We start from the raw sequence: 21,158 nt of genomic DNA on the forward strand, positions 1-21,158 counted from the left end.
AACTCGAAATAATGCAAGAAATGAGCGGCTTAAATTAATTTGCTCATACTTGGTACTCTGACTGAATTAAAAAATGGAAGAGACAGTAAAAAAAATAAAGTAGACAACAATTTCATGACACAAACTTATCCTTCAATTGAAAGGGTCTATACAATGTCTCCATTTTCGCACAAATCTAAAATTCAGTATCAACAATCAAGTATCAACTTATTCAGTCAACTAGTATGTCACAGAAATTTCAGCGTATCATTAGATCAACAGAGGGAAATCAATGCAGCTAGCCTTGGACTTGCAACAGGGAGTACCGTGAATGCAGGGGCTGATCGACGAAGTGAACGGGGGCGGGGAGCTAGCCGGAGTTGAGCCGGGCGGCGGCGGCGCGACGTCGCTCTGGACGGTGGTGGCGACGAGTAAGGCAAAGAGGGAGGGCGCCGACACGTCGTTCCGGGTGCTAAAGTGAGAGCGGCGAGGCGGCGGCGGCGGCGGCTACGTACGGCAAGGAAGGTTGTGGAGATGAGAATTCAGCAGCTAAAAATCAGCCCACGTAACTATTTTGACTAAATAATTAGAGCCGAAAATACTTGGGCCGACCGCACCCGCCACATGCCCACATGGGCCTCCCAAGTCCGATGTTCATGGGTCAACATCAAGCTCAAATTAACATTCAGCCCACAACGTCTAACTTCACTGTTGCTGTTTTCTGCGCCTCTTGTGCATGTCTGCATAGCATGGACTTAGGAGGTGTTCGGATCCTAGAGCTTCCGTATCGTATCGAATATTCGGAGACTAATTAGGAGAACTATGAATTAATTATAAAACTAATTACACAAATGAAGACTAAACGGTTAGACAAATCTATTAAGTTTAATTAATCTATCATTAGCAAATGGTTATTGGAGCAGCACATTGTCAAATCATGAACTAATTAGGCTTAATAGATTCGTCTCGCCATTTAGCCTCCATCTATGCAATAAGTTTTGTAAATAATCTATATTTATTACCTAACCATTCAATGTCGCGGGAGCTAAAGTTTAACCCTGCAACCACACGGCCCCTTATCCACGCTCTATGATGAGACAATGACCAATTTTGATCAGTCGGTTACAGCACTGTCAGAAGTCATACTGATTGCCACTTCACGTACGTTCAACAATCAGAAAACACGATAACCTAGATTATTAGGAATGAAGCAGGTCTACCATGCTAGACTACAGTAAAAAAATTCTGACCTAGTAGGGCCTATATCTCCATCACATCAGACGCCAGCAGCCATGCATTTAGCTGAAGGAAAAAAAAGTGCAACTTCTCAGCTCCCCTAGAACATTCTGGCCACAAAGCTCGATCTGGTGAATCGCAAAATTTCCCAATCCGACGCTTTTGCACTCGCTCAACTTTTGCGTAATCTTGTGGCATCACAACAGTCATTCAGCTGATGGGAATCAAGTGCACTTTTCGTCTCAGCTATCACAGAACACATGCAGCTGCCGAATTGGCCAGGGAGAGACGACCTTTCCTGGGCCACACAATGCAAGCTCCATATATAGGGTGAATGGTAATATCAGCAAGATCGACGAAGCTTTTGCATGATCGATCGATCGCATGTTCATTCATGGCCACAAGATCGATCGAGGAGCATCACGGGTGGTTGCATCCGATCCAACTGACGCGACGAGGCGAGCTCAAAGCTCATCGATCAGTTTATTAGTGGCTCTTGTGACCTCTGCAATCTATGCTAGGTCCATGAGAAAGGGATCCTGCCGCAAGGTAGCAATCCACGTGCTGCTCACACACACCACTAGCTCAGCTCTGAACTGACCTAACGCCCATGGAAATGTCAAATGCGAGAGCAGATCGATAACAAATGAAACACAACAAAAGCAATGCATTATTCTCTTGGCTGGTATTGATTCCGAGGATACTGCTGCCTGTAGGATAGAACTAGAGATGTATGGAACGATGGAGACGGATAGGAGGGTTTCTGTTGCATTCATTCATCAGAGCAAAGCAGTTTCAGCTTCAAACTGGTGGCTGCCAACACTGAAGAAGACAGGGCATGTAGCAAAAGAGCATGAGTTGCATAAAAAACGTGTGTTGCTCTCACATCACATGCAGGAAGGCCGGCCGGTCACATTTTCGCTGCTAGCTGTTGGGACTTTTCCTGCAGAACTATAGGTCTATAGCCATGCGATCATCCATGTTTAGTCAAGAAGTACTTCTCAGCCACACACAGAGTGTTTTTGCATGTGTGTATAATCAATTCGGGCATGGGGTTTTGCTTGGACAGAAGCTGCACACGGGCAGCAGAATCACCAAAGGATCCATGATAAGAGTTAACAAGAGACACGATGGAACGAGAGGCTGGGCAAGCCTAGTAGCAGTAGCCGTATGCCCGTATGCAGCTAGCTCTTGCTGTTGCTCTTTTTTTTGAAAAAAAAAAGAAAAAGGTGCTGCTGCTCTTGACTACACTGCTAACTGCATGCCATGGACAGATACAGAATTCGTGGCCATTCGCGACAAGAACAGAGTTACTCGATTCCTACGCAAAAGGGCAGCCCTGTTGGGAGACTCGCATCTATCTCCTGCATGCATCTCACCTGCATGCTACACCTGTCGCTTAGCCGCCTGTGACGCGTGTGTGGTTGGGACTGGATGCTAGCCCCTCTTGCATTGCGTTTTCGCGCTGTTCTTGTAAAAAGGCAACGAGTTCAGAGTGGTGGATGGATGGATGGATGGCCTTATTGTTTTATCAGACTGCTTAGTGCTCCTGGTACATGCTGATTCTGGTATGTGATGGTTTATTTGCTTTATATAAACAAAGTTAACAATCGATATGATGGTATTAAGTTATTCTCCTCTCTGCGTGATGGCATCACTGCATACGCATACACACATCCTGAGCAGAGAGCATGCAGCTGAGCAGTTGCTACTTTTTGTTGCTCTTGTTACCCTTTTTTTTCCTTTTCATTTTTGCTTTTTAAGCAATGTTAGTTGCTAGCTCTTGATGAACATAGCTGGTTACGGATACAGAGTTCTTTTCATTCTAGCATATCGTCTCTTTCTTTTTCGTTAGTGTCACATGCTTAGAAAAGTTCAATTATTTATGTTCTCACATAGCGTAGATTAGCCTTTTTAATGCAGCTAGTTAGTGATCTAGGTACCAAGACACATGCATGCAGTGGCAGCTCTTCATTTGTAGCCAGGCCCTTTAGATTTTGGTCATTGCTTAGTGGGGGTGCAGTGGAGAAGGACAAGTGTAGATGTCCTATTGTTTCGTTAAAAATGCCTTGATGCTTTATTTGATCCGTCAACTCTTTTTCGTTCACCTTAACAAGTTGACATGCGCATGGTCAATGTCACCCACTAAGATTACAGGTCAGTCTTGGGATTAAGGTGGCCTGTTAAGGTTGAACAAAAGATTGTTAATCTTATCCCAGGGGTTATAGTGGGACACTAATCTTTCTACTTTCTAGCTAGTGATGTGCGTATATGACAATGTATATATAAGTATGTAGCTGCATGAGTGGTGTGCATGCATTTTTGTATGTAACTAACTGTATATCACCGATGGAAGTGCAGTGGACTCAACAAGATTGGCCATTTGGTTGCTAGTGATCCTTTTTGAAGATTCCCTTGACAGAAGCAGAAAAGATTAGACACGGTGATATAGAAAAGGCTAACATGCTATTGTTTTGCCTGAGTAGCTTAATAAACAATAGTCGACATTTCGGCCAGAGCTTTTCCATTCTATCCATCCTTCTCATTTAAGTTAACATTTTGATTAGCACTTTAGGTAGGTAATAATGTAAAGCAAAGTTGAGTAATTAAGAAAAATGGTGGCAAATTGTATATGGTTCCCATATGTTCAAATCTAATTTGTTCATTAGGAGGTACAAGGATTCGGATATTTTTTTAGAGTGAATTTTACAAATTACACTACATTTGAAAAAAAAACTACTGCAGAATTACACATTTTAGAACCTTTTCTGAAAACTAACTTCAAGTGTCACTTCATCAAGAACTACAAATCTATTACCGTACCAAGGCTTTAAATCGTTTTATTTTGTGATCAAAACAACAGCGTATATTTTTACAATATGCTACAACACTAGAAGTGCTGCTTAATTTGGGCTACTAATTTTTAAAACCGCAATCTGAAGTTACCCCAAAAAAAAATCAGTTGTGGGACTTGAATTATCCATGGTGACAATAACATACTATACATACCGATGCCATACCGTGTGCACTGACCATCAGTTGACCCATGCATGCGCGCGCACAATTATTGGCTTGTGTACAGTGAATTCTGTTTAGATCGTTGGGTATCCGGTAGCTGCTAGTTGGCCAAGTTTCTGGAGACTACGTGTACGTACATCAGAAGGCCTCCAGCTAGGGAGCCATAGCTAGCTAGGCATGTGCATCTTGGGATGGAGGTCTCTTGCGTGTGTATGGATTGACCAGCCAAACCCACATTATTCCACTTCCACATATTTGGTTGCTATCACCATTTTTAATTTTACTGCTGGCGTTCTTTTTACCTGCAGTACGTATATAGTTTAATTTCTTTTTTTTCCCCTAGTGATCAGCATTATACCATTGTTTGTTTCACCGATAATTAGCTGTAAACATGTTGCTCGCATGGACAGTGCATGTATGATCTAACTAACTAGAGCTAGAGTTGAAGCATGCATTTTGGTACTACATATATCTTCAAAAAATAGCTGGTGGTGGCTTCTGTATAGTAGTTCTGTAGGACTCTTTTCTGACCCATGCATCCACAGTTAGCGTCAACGTCACCCCTACTCCGCCGCCTCTGGCATGAGTGTACACTGGCCCCGTGTATACTGACAAACTGAAGAATCTTCTGTCCTATCCCCTGCTGCTAGCTCTAATAATCGGTCGTCATCAACGTCTACATATCTTACCTAGGCAGACAGTGGCACAGACTACGTTCTATAAACAAACAAGCTTCAACTGTATACGCAGAGACCTCCAGACAGCAATGATCGACGACACTTGCAGCTAGCTGCTGGGATTGCATTGCATTCCTTGCTCAGATAGCTAGTGACCATACGGTCCAAGGTCCATGCATGCATGGCGATTGGCGACTCGCCATGCATAAACTATGCCCTAGCGACATGTTACATCTATGAGCTCATGACGCCATTGGTCCATGTCAAGCGTGGGTCCCGCACAGGGCCACGTGGCTGCATGCCCCATGCAAGAACGTGCAGGCGGAATCATGAGCTTCGAAATGACGCATTCGGTGATGCCACGGGCGTGTGCGCGCGCGCGAAAACGGCAGCTGTCTCGAGTGCCGCTGGGGCGCGGACACGTGGTACGTGCATGTGCGTGCATGGAGCGCGGGAAACATTTCATTACGACGTGGATCCTGTGGGCCGTGCATGCATGTACACATATACTCTGTATATTGCGGTAGCTTGTTTGATGAACACGTAAGTGCAGGCCGTATTGGTTAATCAATTAGGATTTGTTTGGTACTCGCTAAATGCAGGATGTATTGATTTAGATTTTGCTATATATCTAAATATAATCATATGTTTATAAGGTGTGCATAGCAAGATCTACGTACCTAGAAACTAAAACGAACTACATTTTGAATGGAGGAAGTAGAAAGGAATTGGACGGAACGAAGGGATTGAGTCTAAAATAAATTAATTTTTCCTCCAATCCCTCCTATTTTATTTTAATCCACTGCTATTCGAACAAGATTTTAATGAGCATATGATGACCAGGCCCCGTTTGGCACGGCTTTGGCTCGTGAAAAAACAGCTCTGGCTCATATGGGAAAGCAACTTTTTCTGACTCTGGCTTATTTTGTACGAAAACGTTTGGCAAAACGGCTTCTCCTAATTTTTTAGAATGTATAGAAGATGTCAATTGTCCATTGTACCCTTATCTTTCTTTTTTCATCTTTCATTTTTTTTCTTTTTTCATCATCTTTTCTTTTTTTCTCCTATTTTTCTTTTCTTCTTCTTTCCTTTCTTATTTCTATTTCCTTCTCCCCTTCTTTTCTTTTTTTTCCCTCCTTTCTTTCTCTCTCTCCGGTTTCTTTCATCGGCAGTGCTGTAGTGCTGGAGAGGACTACGTCCTTTGTTTTCTCTCTCCGATTTCTCCCTAGCATTGTGTCTAGGACTATGTCCTTCGTTTTTTCTCTCCGATTTCTCCCTAGCGTTGTGTCTAACCCGGCCCATGGGCACATGCGTCTTTACGCGAAGTAAGGCAAGCTAGGATGAGCCGCAAGAAGCTACGAAAACTGGCTCACCCCTATAGTACAAGCCGGTGTCCATATTTTGCGGGGCTTATGCCTGGAAGCCGAGTTGAGCGACACCCTTTGGCACGGCTTGCTCATAAGCTGCTCCTGAAGCTGGTACATAAGTCGTGCCAAAGGGCACCTAAAACAGCCAACTGCCGCTCTCTCGTTGCTTTGGGCAGGTTCACAGCATGCATGTGAATCACGATACCCATGCGTGGTCGGATTCGCGTCGAGGACTATAGGCGCCGTCAAGCCGGCTTGCCCCTCCGACCATTTGAGGAGTTGTGCTGCAGAGACTACTGACCCATGCATGCTTGCTCACAAACAACTTGTAGTCTTGACCGCTTGTACATGGCATACAGCTCGATCAATTCATAGATAACTAGTGGATCTATTCTGCCTGTTTTGTCTTAGGTCGTATGAACCTAGAATCTATTTGACGCCGCAGGATCGATATACTATATGTATAATAAACTCTGTCCTCAGATGTTTAGATTATTGTCGAAGAACTGTGTGTGATGCATGATTGCATGTTGTGTAAAAATCTTGAGCGTAAGAATTCCTTGAGTGACTTGTTTTTTTTGGATGGAGGGAGTAGCTGCAAAGATTGCATATTTAGCAATATAATTTCATGCAAACCTTGATTCGGTGTAGTTACTCGTTGAAAACAACTTAGGATAAGTGCTAGTAGTACCATCAGTTTCTTAGATTAGCATAAAAGGAAAAAAAATGCAAGGCTAGCTCCAAAATATTGGGAGAACAGAACATGCAGTGACATGCGGCAAGTTATTTAAATCGAACACCACCGGACCTCATACGAGAGCCAAAGTCTCTTCCTAAAATCCCAAGGGATATGGATACGTACGCATGCATCCACCAAATTCAATTCCAATTCTTGCTTGGATTCTTCTGTCACCAACAAATTCATCTCGAGTGTTTTCTTAATCCGGGGAAAAGCTTCCTCGAACGAGGCAAAGATTCGACACGTTGCCCCCCTACAGCTTGCGACGGATGGAGATGTCTCCAGAGAGAAGCTGACGATAAAATAATGCGTTAAGGGTGACACATAATCGGTAGCCTAGTCTAGCTCTTGTTAGTTGCTACGTGTGCTTTACTTAAAACCAGGGCATGCAGCTAGCAGCTAGCACGGCATCTCCTTAGCTTGTACGTGGCCAGAGGTTATCGTCCTTGCAAGTGTTAGATTAGTCATTTTATGACAGTTTTTACATTGGTCTCAAGCAGATCATGAAGATTGTTTATGTTGGGTTTGTACTACTGCTACTATTGCTTTTTGCAATGTTATATGCATTCGTACCACCAGCACTATTGCTTTTTTCCCTCGAAAGTAGAAAACCATTGCAAGATATTTCTAGGTAACTAGCTAGGTATTCTTAGATGCATGGTAGCATATTCTATGTCTCAACAAGAAGGTAAACTTTACTCACTCATCAAGGGGACACACCACATTACCTTATCATCGGACGTGGCAGCAAGGACACGACAGTTTACCTTTTTTTCAGATTTAAATTTGACACACGATGCAACAACAAACTGGTCTCTCTAGCTAGTACACATACAAAACTCTGACGGGATCAAGCTAAGTGTACGTACGCCCATGCATCTGGTTTCTTTATCTATCGGTACCAATTTTTTAAAAGGAGCAATTCAATATAAACTTGTGTGCAGATCATCATCTTGTTCATCTAATTTTAATCGATCGATCGATCGTATAGCCAACAATTCCATGGCGCCACCTTGCTACTGATGATTTGATTTTTTTTTCCCGCTGCTTCATGGCATCACTGCATGCGTCATTTCACGATTTGTATATACATATAAATATATGATGATGTCTCGCGTTATACGTAGGTACAGAAAACAAGTCGCCATGCCTGCCACGCTTCGCCGGACTAAACTAAGAAAACCTCTCCATGTTTGTGGGGGGTTTCTCGATCGATCCCCACTGAAAAACTCGCAAGCAACCACAGTGTACTTGTTTATCTTGATCAGATCGTTTGGTGGCCTGATCATATTGGCTAACTGGTTTATCTTATAGTAATCTGCAGAGATGGAGAATCTAGTGTGTGTTCATGTGGTCCTGCTAATCATTCCACAATGGGTGACGTCCACGTCGGGTCAACTCTCTCTCTCTCTCTCTCAGTATTGTTCCTCCTGGTACAAAAGAAAAAAAAAAGTGACACTAATATATGAATACACGCGTGTAATCTCTCTCTCTCTCCAGATTAATGAAGTTTACCATCGATGCCTCGGTGTCGACGAGTATGTCATCTATCACTGAAAAAATAACGTCGGTTAAACTTTAAAATAAATTTAGAAAAATACGAGCACCTATGCCGCTGTAATTCCAGTAGTGTGTGCCGAGTTGAGAACACGAACTCGACGGTGATAGATTAACCTTATCAGCGTAATTTGAAATCAAAATTTTGACTGCATGCGACCCAAAGCACCACTCGCTCGCGACCAGAAAGAGCACTAGTTAACAAATTCGTTATCATTAATTAGACACGCGCGCGGCACATAACAGCTAATCATTTTACCTGTTCCTGTCGCTGTCGAGCGGCCGGGGAGAAAGCGACGCGTCGTCGCCACTGCTCCAGCAGTAGCAGCCGATCGATGGCTGGCTGGATGGTTCGATGCTCTGCATGGAGCTATATATAGCAGCAACCTGTCGCCGTCGCCGTCGCCGGCGCTCACTGTCAGTGTCAGCTGCTTGCTCGCAACTTGCCGCCGGCGAGCGTGTACGTGGCACGCGGCCACAGCTGATTCCGGTAGCTTCTCAGTTCTCACTGGCTGGCTCTACTGGGGACAGAGGACTGTGTGCACGACGTTGCGGTGTACTATAGTGCCGTGGGCGCCAGGTCATAGACCGTATGCCACGCGTTCCAGAGATCGAGATACATGGCACGACCACCTACACACATACTACGCTGTGACGTGTACGTGTGTGTACGTACGTGTACGTGGTCGAGCAAATTGTTGATGGCTATATATGGCTATGTTGTTCTGCACACGTATTGCCGATGTGCATGCTGACGTATACGTACACTCGATCACTGATCGAGTGCTCATGCATCTCTAGTGCCAACAAGGCAGCGACCTAGCTAGCTACGGAAATCTTTGAACATGGTTAAAGTTTATTTACTGACTACCTTAGCATCAAAAATTTGAGTGAGGGTTTTTGCTCTCGCTCGCGTCTACGTAGGTCCGCCCTAGCAACCAGCACATATACTACTCCTTCCGTTTCAAATTGTAGGTCGCTTTGACTTTTCAAGGCTAGACATACACTATATCTAGCCGCGTAGCAAAAACTATGCATCTAGAAAAGCTAAAATGACCTATAATTTGGGACGGAAGGAGTAGCTAGGAGGATTACGCTGCTTGTTTTTTTAACTTTTTTGTTCTTTTGGAGGTCTGTGTGGATGTTACGTTATGTTAGCGCACATTTGACATATTGTGCTTTTTTTGAATCCTCAAGTTGCATGGGAAAAGTTTGTGCCCCTTTATTTGTTTGCACTCATCAGCTAGCCGGCGCGTGATCGGCACCGAATTTATTTGCTACCACGCATTATCCTTTCCTGCATTGGCCACAGGGTCGTCATCGCTAGCTGCAACCTTCGCTTGGAAAAGATGGGCGATGTCTCAAGTGTAGTTTATGCGTCTAGTGTGTGTCTCGCTGCGTACGTGGACTCCACCTTAATGCATCTGCTGTGTGTATTGTATGTTATCAACTTTGTGCATGCTTATCGAGCTCGGTGATTTGATTAGATTAGTTAGCGATATGATATACATTTCTGCACAACCTCTGCAAATGCACGATTCTTTGAAACCTATATTGGCAATTATAAGTTCAAATACGAGCAAAGATGAGAATTTAACTGAGCTTCTTGAAGATCGGAGTTGAGTGAATCTTATCTTAATTAACCAATGACTCGCAGATCTCCTACGTGTTCTCGAAAAAGAGAAGAAAAAAAAGCATGGAAGCCTGGTCTTCCTTGACCAGGAGATAAGGCATGCAATTCTATATGTCCGTGGGCACTGTGCGTCGGCAAAAAAGTTCTGTGCTTTGTTAGTTGTTAGTGGCGCTCATTAGAAGTGCTATCAGATCCCAAATTTGTTTAGTCGTCAACCAGTCTGCCAGGAGTTGGCTGCTGCAGCTTTTGGCAGCAAATGTGTAATGTCAAAGGTCTCTGCTGTGCATTTGGATAGTGGAAACGGGCGTGGCCTAGCTGGTAGTGTTCATGCACGGTGGGTTGACATTTTCCCGGCGGTCACTGTCGTTATCCACTGACACGAGTGTGCTTTATATTAGGAGCTAGCCGGCGGGGTCAACACACGATCAGCTCTCAGTGTAATGCTAGTCCACCTCAGCTCACTCGTGTTCCGGTCAATGCAATGTGCAGCATCTGCTTGGTTTCTTTTCTGGCCGGTCACACCTCCTGCATGCGATATTGGTTTTGTTTGTTCGAGCTCAGTGGAGTTGTTGCATTGCTTCCTTTTTCATCTTATTCTTTGGATTTCCGGCGCCCTGATTTTTAATTTGGAGAATATGATGTGCTTTGAGATACTTGATCCGTCCAATACCTTGGTTTGGTGAAATTACTCCAGCAAGCTAGGGTTAGAGAGTTAGGGGTCGTTTGGGAGGGCTTCTCCGAAATGGCTTTACCGGTGAAGCAAAAAAAAAATAGCTTCAACCAGCTTTCAACTCATTTTTTCTCGATTTGTAAAATGGTTTTTCATGCTACGGTGTCTCAATTTGCAAAAAAGCAAGTGAAGCTAGAGTCGACAAAAGCCCTCCCAAATGGAGCCTCGGGGCTTTGAACCAAGATTCCTTAGGGCCTTAGGCTTGATAGAGTAGCGAGGTAGCATCAGGGCTTTCACTGGCTAGTCCTGAGATATAGAGAAACAATAGTGTCAATATTTTATATCCGGGACAACTAACCAAACTATAGTAATCGACCTATAACCCTGCCCCCGGATAGTGCCCAGGGTTTAAGGAGGGGATTGGAACTAATTAACCGATGAGCCACTAAAAATAGGTTATTCGAGCAAGTCTAGTCACAAGAGCCAATAGAGACAAGGAAAGGGGCGATATTGATAAGAAATTAGACAGAGTTGAGGAAGGCGATAGAGGGACATGGCGAGGTCTCATATGCGATGACGACAAGGAAGGAGATTGTAGAAAGTTGGTATAAAAATCATGATGGCGGGTGATGGGGCTAGGATGTGTGGGGTGATAGTAGGAGTGACAAAGGCAAAAAAAAAGTATTGTCAGAAGAAATTCAGGCTTGGGGATCCCACATCACTCAAGTGATATATGTAGATTGACCCATACTTAATTTATCTTCTAATATGAAGAGAGTAGGAGCAATACATACCTAGATATATCAATCCTACCTTTTATTTATTAGTTCAATAACTTTAGTTAGCACCATGTCATATTGGTGCACGGGAGCACAACCCGCGCCCATGGGTCAACCCAGCGCACAAGCATAGGCTATATCAACTCTTGTTTTTTGAGAGGATCAACTCTTGTTTTGACGTGAGCTGAGATAGGAACAACATAATACATATTAGAAGAAGTAATAAGCCTAGAGTACGATGCACGACATCACAAAATTCTTGCCATCTAATTTACATTAACGTTCGCTACTCCCGTATCTAATTATTTCTATTTTTAATTCCATATGTACAATTTTTATCCTTAGGGGTGAGTTACAAAACACAACACATTGCATATGTTTTGAATTTAATACTATGTAATGAAAAGTGTGTGCAATGGTGCTTGAAACTTATGTGTAAACTTGCTAACATTTTTTTACATAGGTTGTTAACAGGCATGCAACATAATAAGATGCTACAAAATCTTTATGTGAATTGTTTTCTTACATACAACATCATAAGATGGGGGCATTTATTGCCTTATCTTCTCTTTCCTCTCTCCTGCCTATTTACTTATAATATCCTGAAGGTTGAAGAGGTTGAGCATGGTGGCAAAGGATCCTTGGCAGATGTTGTGGTTTTTGGCTAAGCATGATGGCAAGGAGCCTAGACATCCTACACATGCTAAGTCACTACCTATCAATGCACAAGTCGTTCAAACGTACAAAAAAAAGTTGATATTTTTCTCCGCACAAGTTGCTACTTAGACATACAACATAAGTTACTATGCACTCAATACATAAAACTTGCTACTATATATACAATATAAGTTGCACCTTACATACCAAACATATGCAATGTAGGTCTTATTTTGTAAATCATATTTTAAAGATCGCAACAATGTAAATGGATTAAAAAATAAAAATTTGATGATAGAGCTATGATCATTCAACAAAACATCATGATCACATCATCCTGATAACGACATTTCGCTGGACCCCTTCTTATTTGGATGCATGCATGAATTTTTTTTTCTGGTCTGCATGTCTTTTTTATTAATGAATGATCTAATGTTGCATGCATGCACATTTTTATCTCACCTGATTGTCCTTTTATGATTAAGTGAGGAGCAAGGATCACGCAACGGGTCACGGCTTATCCCGGTCCTTATCAGTTGCAAGCGATAGGGATTGGTCATACATGTGTGATCGACTGAATTACTCAGCTGACGGAATTGATGCAGTGAACGGGATGGTGCGATGGACGTGATTCTGGCGGTGGAATCTGATAGTGACCATCCGATGGATTGTCACTTTGCATCCAGTCGAGAACATAGGCATCCAATTCTCGGCATGCAACGTGCTAGCTGGCATGTTTACGTCCTGTTGGGTTGATCCGGAGCTCGGGTTCCCTAGCCGGCAAGGTGGATGTCAACCTCTCGGCGTCGCAACTTGAGCAACGTTACAGCATGTGAGTGAGCCCTTTATTTCAATTGAGTGTCTCAGAGTGTCTGAGAAACAATCGTTTTGGATATGTCTCCATGTGGTTGTGGGTCCTGCTCCTTCGTCTCCATGGCCAAACAAGTATTAATGTGTGAACTAAGTTTGAAGATGTATCCATGTTCGAAAAAGACACTCTTTTTGTGGTCGGAACGAGATATATTATTTCTAAATAAATTATTATAAAATTGTCACTGTCTAAACAAAGCAAATATATACATAGGCAGTCAGAGACTCAGATGCCTAGCTGTTTAACCTTTCTGTAAGAAGTCACTGGTAATGAGTAAATGCCAAGATTATTCCACAGAAGCATGTATGATAAACTAGTACTGATATGAATTTATTGCTTGTAAACAGAGCCAGTACATATACACAGGAGCCTTTTGGCTATAGGAAAGTTGTAATGGCAAGATCACTGCATAGAAAAGGACGGGAATAAGCCCAAAAATGGAATTGTCAGGGTGGCCCCGCCCATTACCAATGGTCGACGATCGGATGACCAAGCTATGTACGTGACAGTTATCTGTGGGGGCAACAGGACAAGGAGGTAGCCAGCAGGACCTGTACAGGTGGCATCGCCCCACGCCCTGACCTCGTGCGCGACACGGTGAGCTCAACGGAACGGGCTCGTGCTGCGCTGTGGGCTCGACATGGTGTCCGCACGGGGAAGAAGAATAAAAGCATTTGTTTACTGATGACGCATACTTGAGGCCAAAAACAAATCGGCCGTGACGTGACATGCATGGTCTTCTTTGCTTGGGATAAAGGAATGAACCTCACCAAGTCACCATTTCAGAGTTCAATCCTTCACCATGATATGAGACGCACAAAAACCAGTGAAGCATGTGCTCCCTTCAGTCGCATATACATACACACTATTTTATTTTAAAAAGAAATAAAAATAATACTATTCTTTAAAGCGCGTAATGTTATGGGTATAAATGTTTTCTGAAATGTTTAGTAGGCCTGTCATTGTTGGTGAACAGGATGGTTCTTCCAATCCTAAACTGTTAGCTCCAGTGCCAGTGACAGTGACGCAGCGCGCTGTGCTACTGCATGCACACGCATGTGTCCCAATTTTTTATACATTATTGACCGCAGTTTCCATCTGGATATAGTACAAGCTAAGCTAGTGCGCATTCTCCTTTTTCGTCCATTTTTTGGTGGAAAAAAAACTTTTTTTTGCACATGACAAATGTGCACCCATGTTTTTTGTCGGTAGAAGAAGATATTTTTGCGCACAGACACAGCCTTCGTCCTCCTCCGTTCCAGATCAAAAGGGGAAAGAAAAAGCACGCAGATACTACCCTAGATTTTCTTCTTTTTTCCTGTCGCTGTTTGGATTCATCCATTCCATTCCACTCCACGACGACCCACGAAAGAAGAAGGTCAGCAGCAACGACAAATCCAGGTGAAGCAAATTCCGTCACATTGTTCACACGTCCGACGATCTCCATGATCTCTGATCTCCATGTCTCAAACACACAGCTCCATCATGCATGCGGCATCCAAAAGAGAAACACATAAAAAGGCAGGCGCCAACGCCACTGGGAGGGAGAGGCTGCTAGCTGCCACCACTTGTCGAGAAGCATCCATGAACTTGGTCACCGATTGACTTTGCAGCAAACCATGCACTGAGAGAAGCTGCAGCGTATAGTATACGGTGGCGCGTATAGCACACGTACACAACATGTCAGCCTCGTGAGCCTCTCATTCATGGCTTCCAATTGGGTCGTCGTCTTCTTCCTCTTCCATGGCTTCCGATTTGCTGGAGAAGATTCTGGATGGAGCTGAGACGAAGGAAGTTGACGTGGGAGAAAAAGCTGTGCCCTGGATCTACCTCTGCCGCCAACCATGTCTCCCTCCCCGTTCATCTGAAGTTGAAGTGTGCAAGATCGTTTGTCCTATACCCTGACAAACCACGGTTACAATGTAAGCCACTGACACTCTGACAGAGAATGAGCCTGGAATTAAGAAATCAGCTTCTTTGGCAGCTTGCTTGACGGCGTCCGGGACCTTCCGGCCTCCACACATTCTCTGCCCATGCCCTAGCTCGCATTGAACAGGTCTCTGAACCTTCTTCCACGACGGCCACATTATCAATTCTGACTTCATTCACGGCTGTTGTGTTGTGTTCCGTCAGAGCCAATGTCTTTCTCTGTCCTTTCTCGTGCTCTTGGTCTAGTGTTATCTTGGAACAATCCTTTCGAGAGCAAATACGTAGTGAGTAGGAGTAATTACTAACAGAAGAGGAACTCAAGTTCTCATGTTCTTGTTTGCTTGCTTGGGCACCAAGCAGGAAGGAGCTGAACAAGGAAGGTGCATGGTTTGTGTAGTACCCCAGAGGCTGCTTCTTTCTTTCTGTTGCTTCTTCCCAGATGTTTCCAGTTTCCACAAGGACACAATAACCTGTGTGAAAGCGTTGCATTTTGGAGGGGAAAAAAAAATTAACGTCCAATACAATGCAGCAGCGTCACCGATGGAGCCGGCCATGACTGGAATTCGTCGAGGATGCTGCAGAGATCGATGGCCTGTGACGGCAGCGAGATTATCAGAGGGGTATTATATTGTCGCTTTAGGCTTGCAGAATTAGGCAGGGACGCCAGCTAGAGAAAAGGCAGTGACGGCTGCTCATCATCAGTGCTCTTCCCACCAGCCACCGTTCGTTCCTTGATTGGATGCCATCAGTTCAAGTTCATGATGAAACTAGTTAAATTTTTTTTTACTGAAGGTCATTTTAAATTTGGTCTGTTACTACTAGTAGTTACATAGTAGTAGCATGAAAATAGGTGTCTTGTTGTATAAAGTAAAAAAAAAATAATGTAGAGATTTAGTACTACATTTCCATCCATCAAATTCAGCTCATTTCACACTGATTTCTCCACCTGAAAATAAACTTACCCCTAAAGAATGGAGCTACCTATAGCTGCAGGGCTCCTCAGATCAGTTCACCTGAAATTAGAGCCAAATGACTCACAAGCACAAGCACATCTGAATGAACTGAAGAACCGGTAGAAGAGCATCCCCCACCGATGGGGGCAATGATCGGATTGGGGAAAGCCAAAGCCTTTCTTTTCTATAAACTAATGTGGCACCAACATCTCCTCCACAGAATAATGCAGCAGGAACAGCAGTCCAACACAAGTCCCACAAGAGGACACTCACATTCAGGCATGTAGCATGTACAAACAAAAAGAACCAGGCAGCCTTCATTATTGTTACCACCACACTATAGCATCTGAAGACCAGATGATGATAACACCACACTCATGGAGAAGAAGAAGAAAGGGTAAGCATACTATACACAGTGAGAGATTCAGTTAAATACATGAGAGAACAATAGCACCTCAGTTGCAGCAACTGGGTGGGTCCAATTCATCTGCTTGCTAGCAATAAGCAAGCAGTGTAATCTGTAACACACAAACAAACTGAACAGCGTAGCTGCTAAGACCTATACCACTAATATCTACCAGACTAGTTACTAGTTACTAATTACTAATTACTACCACCTCCAGCACAGAAGTCACTGGGAGGAGGTGAAAACAGAGACCAGCAGCTGAGCTCAGCTGACCAGCAAGCTGCAGCCTGTGGCCCTCTTCTCTCTCTAATGACTGTCATCACTAGCGTGATTAAGACTAAACCATGTAAAAAAAACATGGCAAAAAGAAAAACAAGAAGTAACTGTGTGCAGTGGAAGAAGGGGGGACATGACTCCGGGGACCTCCTATGTACGGCTCAGGCTCCCTCTGGTAAAGCCATTTCCCTCCAGTTCCTCCCCTGCTTCTCCCCTGCTTCTTCTTCCAGCTCCAAGAAGCCGGGAAAAGAGAGCAGAGGAGGAGCAGCCATGGATCGGCGCCGCCGGCCGGTGTGATAAAGAACCAAGGAATCGATCAAGGAACCATGGTCATCGTTCTCGTCTTCAGTCAGGCTTGGGCTTCCAGCTCCTTGGCGCCGATGAAGGTGCCATGGAAGCCGTAGGGGACGCGGGAGGGGAGCTGGACGGTGGCCTCGAGCCGCATGTCTGCGGCGTTCACCACCAGGAGCTCCGACGTCCCTGCGCGCTCGTCGCGGACCAGGGAGAGGATGTAGCCGTCGTCCTCGCCGCGCGCCGGCGCGCCCTCGGTCGGCACGAAGCAGGGCTCGCCGCCGAACCGCCCCTCGCCGTACTCGAACCTGGTGAGCTCGCCGGTGGCGAGGTCGACCTTGGCGAACCCGGACACCTTGGGCCACGGCTCCGCCACGGCGAGGTACGCGTACCGCGTCTTCCTCCCCAGCATGTTCCGGTTCACCATGCCCACCTCCAGGTTCACCTGGCTCGCCGGCGGCAGCACGGCGCGGCGCGTGGAGGCGCCGGTGCGGGTGTTGAGGCGGATCTCAGTGAGCACGCTCTCGAGGCGGTCGTCGCCGGAGTCGTTGAAGATGGAGTCGGCGGGGGTCATGCAGGAGCCGATGACGACGACCTCGTCGGACTCCGGCTCCTCCCACGCGTTCCAGAGGTGGAAGCAGAAGCAGTCCGGCACGTCCACCCACACCATCTCCGACGCGTCGCCGGCGTACTTGGGCAGCACGCCGAAGCGGGAGGTCTTCTCGCCGTCGAGGACCACGGGTGAACCGCCGCGGAACATCTCGCCGAGCTTGAACACCACCTGGTGGTCGGGGACCACGACGAAGTTCTCGGTGATGGCGAAGTCGTGGATCATGGTCGGCTGGTCGAGCGGGATCTCGACGTCGTCGGACTTGGTGCCGTCGGGGCGGAAGTAGAAGTACTTGAGGTAGGGGCGCTTGATCACGTCGTAGCTGAGCGCAAAGAGCTCGCCGGAGGCCGGGTCGAGCTTGGGGTGCGCGATCATGGCGCACCCGAGCTGGCCGTCGAAGTCGTACCGCCCGACCGTCTCGAGGTCGCCGTCGCCGGTGACGCGGACCTGGTACGGGAGGTCGTCCTCGGACATGGCGAGGAGGCGGCCGTTGAAGTAGACGAGGCCGGCGTTGGCGACGCCGGTGCCGTGGGAGGGGTCGACGAGGCCGCAGAGGCCGCGCGCGTAGAAGAGGGCGAGGCGGGCGATCCCGGAGTGGCCGTGGAGCTCGCCGATGGCCTTGGGGAACACCGCCCGCCCCAGCGCGCGCTCCTGCCGGAGCCTCGCCGTCTCCGTGAACCGGCAAGCGTACGACTCCGCGGCGCCGTTCCGGATGCGGACGGCGTGCACCATGCCGTCGCCGTCGAAGAGGTGGTGCCCGGCGGTGGGTTCGAAGCACGGGTTGGCGCCGTTGCGCGCGTACACGCCGTTGATGAAGGGCGGGATGCGTCCGGAGACCGGGAGCGCACGCACGGGCGGCTGCTCCCCGACCGGCGCGAAGTTGCCGGCGATCTGCACGGCGGGGTCCGCCGCCCGCGGCAGCGCGCGCGGCCTCTCGAGGAGGTTGGTGATGACGCCGGCCTCGAACGCGTCCAGCGCCGCCGCCGCCGCGCGCTGCAGGAAGTTGAAGCCTTTCTCGTCGCCCGCCCTGTGGTGGTTCGCGTCGCCGCGGCGCGCCGGCGCGGGGGCGGCGGCATTGGGTACGGGCTTCGGAGGCGGAACGTAGCGCACGGCGGGCGGCGCGCTGAGGACCGAGTTCGTGGCCGCGGCCGCCGCGGCCCGGGGCGCGAACCGCGCCGAGCTGCGCGGAGTCCTCGACCCGCCGCCGCGGTGTATGGAGGAGGTAGAAGCAGGGGAGCTTGCTGTGAGAGTCTGCATCGCTACTGGTCGGTCGCTGATTGGGATCAGGTGATGGCAATCCGACGGTTCAGGTGGCGAATTGCGGCGAGGTGGGAGGTGGCGGTGGCCGTTGGGGGGGGAGTGGGAGAGGGGAGGGAGGAGGGGAGGGGATGATGGTGAGGAGGGGGAGAGGAAGGGTATATATAGAGTTTGGGAGGGGAGACCAGCAGAAGCAGGGGAGGAGAGAGAGTGGGAGGGAGGGAGGGAGAAACAACATAGTGAGGAGGAGAGAGAAAGGGGAGACCACGTGGTGGATTCCGGTAGGGGAGAGAGAGGCCAGGTGACAGAGCACTGCAGATTGGACTGTGACCGGTTCTTCTTCATTTCCCCCCTTTTGCTTCCCAACCAAATCTTCCTTCTTTTTTTTCTCTTCCCGTTTTGTGCCCATTTTGCTCGAGCTTCCAGACATCAGGTGAAAGTCCGAAAGTTAAACAAACAGCAAACTTCACATATAATTTTCGAAAAGTTAAAAGTTCAGAAAAATTAAGTTTATATAAAAAACTGAAAAGTTAGATTTTACTTCCTTTATCCTAATTTGTAGATCGTTTTAACTTTTTTTAGATGTATATGTAAATGCTATGAATCTAGAAGAGTCAAAATGACCTATAATTTAAAACGGGGGGAGTAAAAGGTATTGTTATCTTTTTAGCACCAAAAGCCAACAGCTTTTCAGAAAAAACTCCAAAAACCGTGGCTCAAACAAACAAACAAACAAGATCTAAGTATGCAAACGGATCACAGTAATGTGCTGATTCAGTGGTACCAATTGCGGATGTTTTTTCCTTGATACATTTCCGGAAACTTTTGAAATAAAATTTCCTGTCAGCTTTGAATTGAAGGTCATAAGTTACCATGCATAGTGCTCGAGAAACAACAGCGAGTTCATCAAGACCGAAAACTCTTGCATGGCAATAGAGCGTGATTAGTTTGCTTCCCATTTTTGCCCAACCAAAATGAATGGTATGCTAAAATCAGGGCTTGTCAAAATTAAGGCATGCCAAAATTAGGATAAGAAATTTAGGAACTCACTCTGTTTAGTGTCAAGATATGACAACCTATACTTTTTCCTTTAAAAAGTTTATAATATCTTGCTATGGATTTGGCTAAAAATATTGGCATTGTCAAATTCTTGGTAATGAACCAATTGAGGCTAGACTCAGTGCACAATTTCATTGCACTGTTACCAAGATTGGGTACTTGGTAACCGAGCCAGATAGGTTTCATGGGAATGAAACTTCCCTCTCATCTGATGAAACTTCCCTATAGAATTTAATGCTCATGAAACTCCCCACTAAGACTAGCTAGTTGGACAAATATTGGAATCAGAAAATCAGGCTCGTAGTCACAAGTCCCAGCGAGTACTTCATGTGAACCACCGCTGTGAACTCTTGTTGGTAGTGTAGACTGTAGAACGGACCAGGTATCGGCGGCGGCGGCGTAGGCCGCTGGTCCAGCTCCAGCAGCGCGCCGGCCGGGACGGCCCACTGGCGCGGAGGCAGCGCGAGATGGCGGGTGGGCTCTCAGTCTCAGCTCCGATCCGCGCGCGGCTGCTGGTCGCTCGGGTCGGCGCGGCCGCGGCTGTTGGTCGGTTGGGTCGTGATCGGGGGCTCGGGGCCCCGTGATGCCGTCCCGTCAGCAGCGAGCGCGTGCCCGCCCCGCGCCGCGTTCTCGGCTCCGACCTCCGGGTGGCCGCCGGGCCGCCGGGAAGGGAGCATTGCAAAAACCGGCGGCGCACTCCCGCTCCTGCCGGTGCGCCGCCGTCGTCGCCCGAAACCCGGTCCTCCGCTTTCACAACCTGCTGTGTTGCGTTGCGAATTGAACGTGCCATGCCACCGCCTTACTCAACCAAACGCTTAGCCATTTGACTTGAAAGTGACGCATGTGTACAAAATCGCGCCCACATGCTGCCTTTCTGCGCTCGTCGCGCGGGTGTGGCGCGGTGGCGGCACGCGTACGCCGCTGCCGGCCGTCGAGCCGCGCGCGCGTCGCCGTCGGCCGGGACGGGACGAGACGAGCCTCATGAGCGCCTCGGACGGCAGAGATTCGGAGACGGGTCACATCGCCGGAGCCCGTGGTTCGTTGCAACGGAGTCTCGCGTTGATTGCTACTCCAGCGTACAAAACGTTGCATGGAGGAGCTCCAGGAGCGAGCAAACCCATACACTGCACGCACTGCAGCGGCATCGTGTTGAGCTGATGACGCCAACTGTGGGCATGCCATTGCCAACCGCAG

The 21,158-nt window shown here is 47.0% G+C and overlaps 1 protein-coding gene across 1 annotated transcript; it reads right to left on the bottom strand.

Moving 5' to 3' along the window:
• Window positions 1-16,498: 16,498 nt before the first annotated feature.
• LOC117847658 (9-cis-epoxycarotenoid dioxygenase NCED3, chloroplastic) lies at window positions 16,499-19,020 on the bottom strand. The gene has a single exon (XM_034728904.2). The coding sequence runs from the start codon at window positions 18,903-18,905 to the stop codon at window positions 17,097-17,099; it is 1,809 nt and encodes a 602-aa protein (XP_034584795.1). The 5' UTR covers window positions 18,906-19,020; the 3' UTR covers window positions 16,499-17,096.
• Window positions 19,021-21,158: the final 2,138 nt, after the last annotated feature.

This window comes from Setaria viridis, chromosome 3 (genome assembly GCF_005286985.2).
Source record: "Setaria viridis chromosome 3, Setaria_viridis_v4.0, whole genome shotgun sequence".
In the NCBI taxonomy this organism is placed as follows: Eukaryota; Viridiplantae; Streptophyta; class Magnoliopsida; order Poales; family Poaceae; genus Setaria; species Setaria viridis.